Raw genomic sequence first — 11,546 nt, forward strand, 5'->3', positions numbered from 1 at the left:
CTTTTGTTTACTTGTTTATGTTTGATGTTTATGTGTTGGGAGTAATTAACCTTGCATGTTATTCATCTAACTATTGCAATTTCTAGTCTTGTGTTTACATCTCTAGAAATATATGAAGCAAACTTGTTTTGTTATGAATTTGTTGTAAAGTTTGTGACTTTATGATTAAGGTTTGAAAGTTAGTCTTGGGTTAGTTGTTGTAAACTCTCACAAGTTAATCCTAGCTCTTTCATTTGGCTTTGTTCTTAATGCTCTTATGTGTTATCCTTTGTGTGGTTTTCATTTGGGAAATATCTTATGAAAGTAGTACTAGGTAGTTATTTAAGAAAGAAAATGGGTGTCTTTGTGGCTTAAGGAGTAGTGTTTGACCAAGTTACACTAAGTTTTCCCTAATATTGAATCTTTGCATATCAAGTGTTTGTTAATTTATCTCTTAGAAAAGTTCACATCTTTAGTTTTGTTATGTTTGTTTCCAACCAAATGTCAAATGCTTTTTCCATCTATGTTTCCTATTATAAGTTGGAACATTGTGAATATCCATTATTTGTGATTAGTCTAAATTGTTGAGTCTAAATTTTTATTAGTGTCTTAATTAGTTTACAATTCAAGTCTTAGTTAAAGGGTTCTTCCTTGTGTTCAACCCTAGCTTACCATATTACTACTTTATTGTTAATAGTTAGTAGAGTCTAATTAGGTTTATAAATTGTTAATTTGATAGTTAATTCTAGTAATAACGACAACCGGTATTTCTCTATCAAGGTGCCACGGTGGTGATGATGAAAACAGATCAGAGGAGATGCGGAGTGAAGGAGATCAAGTCGATGGCGATAATGGATGTCAAGCTCGGTGATGAGACAATCGTGGTGGCTGCTGCTCTGCGGTGGTGAGTTGTGGTCGTCGATGGAGGAAGCTCGAGAGAGCTACTGTCGGGTTTCGATACTCATGCTTGACTTGGTTGCCGAGATAGTGGACTCAGTTGAGGCGTGGACCTGTGGCGCCGAGTTGCTGTGGGTTGTCGATTTAATGGGAGACGGAGGTGGCTAAATCGAGTGGTTCTGGGTTGATGCAGGTCAGAGGAGCACGGTGGTGCTGATGGTGTAGGAGGTGAGTATGCGGAGAGAACGAGTGGTCTGGTTTTGTTGTTGCTGCCGTGGACAGAAGAGCAGTTGCACGAGTGGTAGTCTGAGATGGTGATTTGGTGTGGAGGTCGAAGATGGCTGCTGGAATGATGGTGAATTGAATTGGTGATTGAAGAGGTAGAATGGTGAATGTCGAAGGTCAGGGAAAACAAAGGAATGCAATTGAGTTCAATTTGGGATATGGTTGGTTAATTAATTTTTTTTTTTTTTTTTTTTTTTTTTAAAAAAAGGATGTGGTTAATTGATTATGCATTCATGGTCATGTTTGACTTTGACTCGGCTTATTTACTCAATATTTATATTGTATTTCTTGACCCATCATACTAGATTCATCTCGATAATAATGCTCACAAAATCAGATACAAAGTGAAAAATGAAAAGCTCTAGATAATATTATTAGAATCCTAAAAAAAATGAATAATAATAATAATCATACATAATGTTTGTAATATATCAAGACTTCGCCAAGTCACGACCTCTAAACAAGCTTAGCCCGTGTTAAAACGGACCAAGTCAATCGACTCCCTTTGCCGGTCAATCGACTCAATCACTAGGATGGTCGTAGCAATTCTACCATCTCTCAGACTTTGTAGGCAGTACCCGAGCTCCTTTAGTAGGTGAAACTCGGATAAGCATCTTCCATTCTCATCACGTGCTAGGTTCGGCTTGTAAATGCATGCTTGAGCGGCAATTCCTATAAAATCGAGTACAACACTCAAAGTGGCAAACATGGGGAAATGGTATGAAAAATGACTCTTGAGAGCGCATGATAAATGTAAAACACATGTCAATTGATATAACAAGTTCATTAAAATGGACATATCAAATATCCACAAACTAAACCATGTCCTCAAGCAAGTAAATCACTATAATCAAAAGGAGGACAAGCGATGTAAAAGACGACGGTTAGCTTGCTTCACAATCATATATCAAAGAAAATCATTTTCCTTTTTTTTTTGACAGCCGTAAAAGAAACCTTTCTTACAATCTCATGGCTCGTTTCGCTAGTCGATGAGCCACAAAATTCAAGTTTCTAGGAATAAAACTAAAACTAATACAGTGAAAGAAAGGTAAATTAGCTTCAATATCGAGTAGGATTCCTTGCGTCAAATTGTGTCCGTTCTCCACTCCTGTGATCTGTAGGCAATCGGAAAACACATTGAAATGAAGAATCCCATAAGCGCTAGCCCATCTTAATGCTTCTCGGATACCTTTACCTCAACCTGTAAAGCAGATTCAGACCAAAAACTCATGCCGCCTTCAAAGATGATAGAACCTAGGATCATACGCCACCCACCTAGCAGCAGACTTTAATGACGTATTCCATCCAGCATCCACTTTCAAAAAGCCAACTTAAAGATCTTTTAAAATAAGATGAATTTAAAAAGACAAAATAATGCTCCTCTGCCTTTTCCTCTCATAATCTCCTGAAATGTTAAATTTTCGTATATTCATTTCCAACGAAGTTATGAACGTTTGTTCCTCTCACTTTTCTGCTACTTTCCTACCATGTTATCCAATAATGCCCTCATAAGGTATAACACTCAAGATGATGTTCTAAGTTTTTGTTTTGGTTCAGATTAGTGCACTATATCGCAGATGAAAATCGAACTCCCAACTTCATAGTTGGGATAATAAAGCTCTTATCACTTGAGCGAACTCTTTTTCTCAGATAATGTTCTAAGTGATGTACATTTCACAGTCTCACAAACTTTCGGTCAAGGCTAAATGGAAGTTGCGTGCAAAATTACCATCATACATTGTCACAACATATGTATATTTATCTCTCTTTTAGCAGGATTAATGACGATCTTAATTGCCACACAAGGGTGAAAACTAGTAGTTAAAATTTGAATAAAAGTTCAGGCCTCAGGTTCAAGTCCTCTAGATCGACCTTGTGAGAGTTATTTCTTAACCAATGCTCCTTTTATTATAAGTGGTGAGTCTGGTGATCATACTAAAAACAATAGGACTTGCTTAAGATAGACTTGTTTCATTCTAACATTATTTAAATCGTTAAAGACCGATCTATCACAATCTCCTTTTCATTCTAACATTATTTAAATCGGTTGTGTCTACGTTTTACTTAAGGCTGTCTGAAACAAAAGTGTGTACTAAAAATCAAAGGTTATATTATTATTTTGTACCCGTTTATTCTTCCTTGCACGAATGGTCATTTGCATAGTCTTTGCATTATACTCCCCTGCACATATTTTGCCCCTAAATGAAGTCACTCATCAACCGGATGCAGCACGTAGTTGAGCCAGAAACTACCCAACCCAAACCGAAAAACAAGCATACAAAAAATGACTCGGCCTACATCAATTGACCCATTTACCCTAGTGGCATGAAGCAGGCCATGGAGATTCCCTTTTGCATGTATATCTCCTTTCCCAAGTCTGGTATTCATGTTGCTCACTCGTCTTATTTAGGAGATACCCCAGCTCTCGATTAATCATGCACACTTTTCTCGTTCACCGTTACAAACCAGTAACGAAGCCAAGTAGTAAACAAATAAAAGATAACTAAAACAAATTTCAGTAGTGAACATTAGACAGAAAAATTACCTTGGAAGTGTCTAAATTACTTACACCACCATGTACAAAAGAAGTACATAAGCTAAATCTAGTCACAAAGATGGACAAATTACTGTCAGACTATAACATTCACCATCATGTAGAGGTTTTATGCAGAAAATGCTGATTCCATGGTTCGTACGAGGGATTGTCTATCAAATTTGAAGTTCCGAAAGCTCTTGCCAGGGCCCATCTCAGCAATGTGAGTATCAGGTGCAGGCTTTATGTACTGGCTCTCCACTAATGCTGAGCTACTTCCTGATGAACTGGTCTTGGCCTTCCAGACGCTAAAACCTGAGTAGCGTGAATGGTGTCACATTGTCTAAATTCAATGACAGATTAACATGAAATAAAGCATTCACAAATATGCTTCAAATTTATGTCTTCGACTAGAGAATTTAATTAAACCAACGTAAGCAAAGTTCCCATCACTGAAAACTCAGTTCCTTGTGCTCCCTTGCTCCAACATCGGACAATGGCGAAGTTGAAAATAATTAAGGAAAACAGACCGCGGAGTAAAGAGCAACCCATTGTTTGGGATGCACAAATTTTGAAGAGAAGTAGAACGGATAAGAACGACATTTTCTCTGGTTTGGTTAATAAAGTGGGTTGGAGGGAAATGAAGGGGAGGGAAATAGAACACCCATTTTCCCTAGTAAAAACCAAATTTAAATCCATCTAACATAGGAAATTTTGGAAGATAAACATCTAGCTCCAATATTTCGTTCCCTCCTTCCATCCCCTTTCGGGCTCTTCCCTTCCCTCCTGGCATAGTGTCTAAACAAACCCCCAAGGCAATACTCCCAATGATCTGAAGCAAAGATTTTAAACTCAGTTCACCCAGGAAATTATAGCCTTCTTTAGAAGCTTATTATGTTGTTTTACTGGTAGATCAGTAATATCCTTTTTTTTTTTACTCCATTACCCTTCCTTTCAAGCATCTCTCTCGTCTCTCTGAATTTCATACATACAAAGAGTTGTCATTGCATGAAACAGGTAAGTGCAATTGCCCATCAGTACAGTCAAGATAACGTGGACTGTGGAGGCCCTAAAGTCTTATAAGAGACTAGTGCAATAATAATAGCCTTTGAAAGTCACTGGAAATCTGGAATATTGTCTGACAACTTCCCCAATCATATACTCCCTCTGTCCCGGTCATTTGTTGTCCTTTTCTATTTTGGGGTGTCTTAGTCAATTGTTGTCCTTTCTATTTTGAGAATGAACTTGATGAGCAATTTAATCATTTACACTCAATTTGTTCCACTTGTCATTTAGTAATTGGCTCCCTCATCTTTCCTTGGTCTTTGTGCCAAAACCAAAGGACAACAATTGACCGGAACGGAGGGAGTAATTAATTACTCTGCATATCTATTCGACACTCACAAGCTCTTGTCTCCAATATCTAAGATTAAAAAGATTGAGACACGGTCCTAGGGGCACCAGTCAAGCACTTAAACTAATCCAATAAGCATGAAAATGTTGAATCTCTACTGCTATACAATAGCGATAGCCCTGGCCTTGTTTCCATCTACAATGAGCCAAAGACTTCCCATTTTTTAGTTTTCGAATAGAGCAAAAGACGATTTCTCAATTTTATGTTCGTGGATCATTTGGGAAAAGTCTCCTTGCGTTCAAGAGTAAGGCTGCTTATGCCTTGGCTGTCATGAGTACATGACATGTGTATGACGAATAGAAAGTTGGAAGGGAAAAAGTTTCTATCAATATAGGGGACTCAAGACCTAGTAGTGACTAGGATATGAAAGAACATACTGCATATAACAATCGACTTTGGTGTAAAAGAAGATAAACCCAACATCAGTTTTGGGGAAAACTTCTAAAATTTCAAAGTTACGAGGAAAGCTTCTAAAATTTCACCTAAACAAAAAAAGTTTTAAATAGAAGAAAAAAGTATAACCTACTGGACCAAAGTTAAGGTCAAACTAGCAATGTTTTCAAATTTAACTTGTAAAGCTTTAAGATTAAATTATGGGATTTTGCATCTATTGTATTTTCTAATCTTTTTGTCATGTCAGAGATTAAGGCTTTCAATCCAGTTTTTTTTGGCAAGTCACTTAGCTATATAGTCCTAACGCCAACATTATACGTACTAAAACTGCTATTCACAAAATAGACAACCGCATCATCCCACTAGTTCCAACCAACATCATCATCGTCCCCTCCTTACATTCTCATTCTCATTCTCACTCTACTCCTTCCTTCCTAGTCGTAGCTGTTCTTCCCTTCGCCTATCCCCATCACCACCATGTTGCCTAGAGGGTGCTACTCCCTTTTAATTCATTGCAACTCACACTCTCTTCTCTCTAACCAGTTTTACTACAGAAGGATTTAAAGTCGCAATTGAAAATAGAATCTTGCAAAAAATTATTATTGAGGCTATGATAAACTTGTAATGTTATATTTACTGAGTCTATTAAACAACCACTTCGATTCATATCTCCTCGTAAACATTAAAAGAACTTCATGGAAGGCGTCAGATAAAGAAAAACCTCTAAGGTAAACATCAGATTTCAACGAATTTGCTGGTGGATGTTTCAAAATCCATGCCTTGAGTGACCTGAAAAGTTGCTTGAACAGAAGAAATTAAGAATAAACGAAAGTGTAATGTAAAGATTATGTAAATTCTAAGTTAATTTGACTCTTCAGTTTTGGAGCCATACCTATGTCCAAAACCACACTCAAGAATATGGGTATAGGATCCTTACCCGATATGGGAACACTTACTTATCCAACAATACTCCTTAAAGACAATTTACATGACGAAAGTAGAGGAAGGGAAGGCTATACGAAGCATATAGTATGATTTTTGACAATTATGACGCTAGGTCTCTCGAACATATCTTCATTCACTTTAGAAACTACTTCATTCACTTTAGAAACTAAATACTCGTGTTTAATTAATTTTCTGTTTTGAAGATGTGACCCCATGTCCACACCTATACATGAGTCCTTGTTTAAGACACGATTTCCGTGTCTCATAACTTGACTCTTCAAGGGTACGAAATTTGGATATGTACCCGTGTCCACACCTATACATGAGCCCGAGTAACACGTGTAAACTAGACTCACATTAAGAATGGAGAAACCATGTAAAGCTTAAGCCCTGCAACACTGCGTGATATTACTTCATCACCAGCAGGCTGGAGATCGTCTAATCGCTGCCATGCAATTTCCTGAATGTTTAACAGAAACACAAACTCAGCTACTATTTTCTGTTGAGAAAACACATTATATTGTAAAAGAAAGATAAAAAAAGAGAACAAGGTATCCTTAGAGACAGGGGAAGAGGACTACTAATAAACACATCATTCTGTATTAAGAAAACCTTAAACTTACAGAGACTCTTGAAGATTCATCTGTTTAAGAAAGGCCATTTAATGTCTGAAATTTTCTCAGAGTAGATATGAACACATGCGGTTGTTAGGCTTCTGTGTAGCTCCTTAACTACTGCCATATTGGGCATTACACCTAAGTAAGCATATGAAGACTACACGTCTTTAACCCTTTGTTTGGATAGGGTAAAAAAAGGAAATGGAAAGGAAGGGATACAATTCAAACTCCAGGCATACTTTTCTTTAAATATTATTTGAGGAGGGGAAGGAACGGTAAGAATGAGGGAGCTATTTACCTTTATTATCCTTAATAAACTAAATTCTCGGAAGGTTTCAATGAGTTGGAAAATAACCCTTTCTCCCAACCCTCCCATCTCCTAAATAGCTTTCTCCACTCCTCCCATCCCTCTGCAATCCATAATTTATGCCAGCACTAATTTTCTCTCCGAATTTAGCATCCCAAACAAACTGTTTAGGTCTACGTTACGTGGACCCAGTTGCAAGTGTCGGACACATCACAGGTTTGAGTGTCAGACATCATTAATTGTTGAAAAAAAAAACTTTTTTTGGTTGACAATGAAGTGTCTGGTCGTGCATGCCGGAATTCCTGAGTGTTGGACTCGCGACACACTGCCAAAGTGAAGTGCTGGATAACATAGATTAAGGTCAAATACGAAGGAGACAAAGCTATCATAAGCGATAGTTAGATGGCAATTTCTCAACTTTAATTGTTCTAATGGCCGTCAGGTGGCCAGAACTCTCAAAGGAGCTAATGTCTTTCCTAATATGTGTAATGCTGAGATCACATAACAGCAAACATCTAATCATGACATGCTACCAAAACAATCACCACTTCAACAACCACAAAACACTTCAACAGATTACACAACAAGGAGATAATACAATCACAAAAATAGTGGAAAACAAAGATCTTTTATACTAATACAAGTTGCCTAAACACTGGTATCACAGTCAATGTACATGGCTTCAATACCAGGACTTACATGATCTACCTTAATGAGGCATAGTTTCTTGATTCACAAATTGAATGTGGATTGATTCTCAAATAAGCTTTTAGGAAATGAATACATGGTAATCAGAATCAGACCAAAAACTTATTAAGGGGTTGATGCTTGCTGTTCCTAAACCATTTTGTTAAAATGTCGAAACAAAAAAGGCTAAATCTAACAAACAATATCATACCCTTGCTTCAAGGAACCCGCCAATGGCAGGGTCAGAAGGGTCTGGACGCACACAGTCTCACCCATTAAAACACAAAGAGACGCTTCCAAATGACCTATAGCGGAAAGTGCTAAAAAATGTATCGAGTGGCTCATATTTCACGTTACAAGAAGCGAAACTAGTGAGCCACTTTGCTTTACTTTATCATAATCGAGAGCCTGACAACATAATGTATTTTGCTCCTTTAGTAATGGAAAAAGAACAATATATTAGACAGCAGAAGTATTTAATATATACTTCAGAGTTCACAACAATAAAAAAAAAAAGTTGCAAAACAGAACCAGAGGTCCACAATATACATGAGCATAATACTCCACTACAATTTTTTTTCCAGCAAAATAGTACACGGTGGAAAATGGTGATGATAGAAGGAGAAATCAAGGAGCAACAATGAGACATATTTTAACACATCAACGAGAACTGTGAGATGCGGGCTGGAGAGAAAGGGGCATCATGGGTGAATGAAGAGGAAAGAGGAAAGAACTTACACTGATTTCCTTTTTTGTAAGTGGTGCAAACGAAGTGTCCTCACCAACACCGGCAATAATGTAAAGGCGTACACGCTGCTGTCCAAATATCACTTCAATGAACTCGTCTTTATTAAGAAGTTCAGAGACATCAAAACCAGTTTCCTCCAAAACCTGTACCCATGACAGAAACACAGCAAAGAAATCACGAACGGCAGAATTTTGAATGAGGAAGTGTTGCAAGCGCACAGGAAACTGTAAATTCAGCACCAAACTGATTTAAAACAATCACAGAGTGCATCTAAGGTCAGCAAAGCGATTTGTTCATATAGTATAGATGTTGATGATGCAACTTGGACTCTTTACTCGAGCAAATATGTTATGTTTGGCTGATAAATGCAGAGGATCTTACAGGTACAAATCTTGTTACTTGATAGATATATTTTTCAAAAGACAACAAAGAAAAATCTCACACTAGCTCTTCCTGCTCCCTTCACTTTGGCCTTTAAAATATCAGATATTTACTATGCAAAATCTCTGAGATGCAATGTCTTTTTGGTAGCACTATCATGTATGCACCAGTTATGATATTCCAGTAAGACTTTAACAAAATTCAGCCAACTCACAAGCAATAATCGCCAGGAGGCCCAGGACATTGTATTAAAAAAAAAAAAAAAAAAAAAAAAAAACACAATAGATGCAGTAAGCAGAATCTATCCAAATCGTAAAATATCTTCCATAATAAAAAAAAGAACTATAACAGTGAGATAATTGTAACATGAGAGACAGTATACTTCTCTGACGGCACACGCATGATCTTCTTCATCTTTGTTCTTTTTGCCCCGAGGAAAACTCCAGCTGGTTCCTTTCCACCCTTTAACCAATAAGCACTGCACTAGAATTTCAAACATTGTTAAAGTATGACAGAGAGAGTTTCTAATTATGCTTTGTTATATCAAGCTGAATGCAAGCGTTTACATGTTGAATGAACTTGGCCACTATGTAAATTTAGCGTCATACAAGAGCCAGATAAACTAAACATCTGACCCTCCATACCGAAGTAAAAAATAAAAATTTTGTGACATTTGGAAATCAGAAGAGAGGAGTTCCGTTAGGATAAAGAAGTGCATAATTAAGTGGCCACAAGGAGGATCTGAAGATGGAACGCTGCACACAATTGATACCAACAACAAAATTAACGTGGATTAGTCGCAAAATGTCAAACATGGCCAATACGTATCATCCAGGTCTTATCTTCTAAAAACAACTACTCTCTTTTTACCAAAAACTGTTCACACCGCCTATTAAAGTGAGTGGCAGGCTTTACTCACTTCATTAACACATCAGTAAGGCCATTTAAGCAATGAAAACTGTTGGGAGTCTGTGCATAGACGTCACACAAGAAGACCAATAGGCCTTAGTTGACGATAAAAGGTGAGAAAAAAGTATATATTCCCTTAGGCATAATAAGTATAGTGTAGCTACTTGGTTCCACCTCATAATAAATCAAACGACAAGTTATAAACATTACCCTTTCAAATGTTTGATCTAGAATGATTGCTCCGGTGACAGGTACCCGGACCTTGTAGGAAGTGAAGTCCTTGAATATGTCATCAATGTGTGGAACATAGGGCTTCAAAACCTCACAGCTATTGAACACTACAAGTAGTTGAAGAAAAAAACAAGTTTGAACAAAGCACGTCATGTAAATTGCGACAATAAATGTTTTGCCATTGTGCTTAAGAAAGGATACTGAGAGATGTGAATTCTTTGAGAGTAAATGACTTCAATGAAGGATTGTTCTCGACTGTATTATCTTCATAAAACCAATGTGCGTATTCAACAAGAAACAAAATCCTCTCGAATGACTGTTGATCTTCCTTTGGGACGTTCAAGACAAAACGACTGTAGAAGAAATGAAGATTAAAAAGAGTAAGCATATTTGTTTGAGGCCAAAGGATTAGCCGATGAGCATTCTAAGATCGCAAACATATCCACAGTGACATCTACACACACAGTCTAGCATTAACACCAATACCTAAATTACTAAATTACTTTTGGGCATGTTGCTCTAAGAAAACTAATAACAATTTGTTTAATTAATCAAGTTGAGAAACGCCAGGACGAGATCAAAAGCATCAATTAACTCGATCACAACCTACTGAACTACTCGGAATGATGGGGAAACTCATAAATTAAATCAGATACTCCGAACATTAAAATACTGCAATAAAGAGAGAGGAGAAAGAACCTGCAAAGATCATCAAGAAGTTCTTGAGGAGGAAGTGCGTTTTTGGGAGTAACACTTGATGATCTGTGAAGCCCTGACATGGCAAACACTTGAGATTAGTTGTTGGCCTCGCCCTTTCTCTCGTCTCAGGGTTGATGAGCAAGCAGATAGACGACTAAGTTTCCAACTTGGGGCGTCACTCACGTCACAACCCTCCCTTATGACCACTTATGGTTATAGATTAGCTAGAGCAGGTAAATAGATAACCCCAACCTCGTAACACCACACGAACTTAATACAAAACTAGTTTAGACCCCGTGCATATAATGCACTGTACTTATAGTTTAATATTTTTATAAAATTATTTATATAATATTGGTATCTTATAGTTATTTACATTTCTTATTATTTTATTTTGCTTTGATAAATAAAAGGCAGAACTGAAAATTAGTTAAGAGAATTAAATAATTAGTTGAAATATATTTTAACGAAAATATTTTTATAGTATAAAGTTAATGAGTTTCAATTTATATTTTTTTTTT

The 11,546-nt window shown here is 37.0% G+C and overlaps 1 protein-coding gene across 1 annotated transcript; it reads right to left on the reverse strand.

The window, feature by feature from the left end:
- Nucleotides 1-3,646: 3,646 nt before the first annotated feature.
- LOC141611883 (mRNA-decapping enzyme subunit 2) lies at nucleotides 3,647-11,274 on the reverse strand. Its single transcript, XM_074430533.1, has 8 exons — nucleotides 11,026-11,274; nucleotides 10,528-10,679; nucleotides 10,306-10,433; nucleotides 9,569-9,664; nucleotides 8,796-8,948; nucleotides 6,803-6,906; nucleotides 6,223-6,290; nucleotides 3,647-4,009 (listed from the first exon to the last, which is right to left on the reverse strand). The coding sequence occupies exons 1-8, from the start codon at nucleotides 11,103-11,105 to the stop codon at nucleotides 3,825-3,827; spliced, it is 966 nt and encodes a 321-aa protein (XP_074286634.1). The 5' UTR covers nucleotides 11,106-11,274; the 3' UTR covers nucleotides 3,647-3,824.
- Nucleotides 11,275-11,546: the final 272 nt, after the last annotated feature.

This window comes from Silene latifolia, chromosome 11 (genome assembly GCF_048544455.1).
Source record: "Silene latifolia isolate original U9 population chromosome 11, ASM4854445v1, whole genome shotgun sequence".
Classification (NCBI taxonomy): Eukaryota; Viridiplantae; Streptophyta; class Magnoliopsida; order Caryophyllales; family Caryophyllaceae; genus Silene; species Silene latifolia.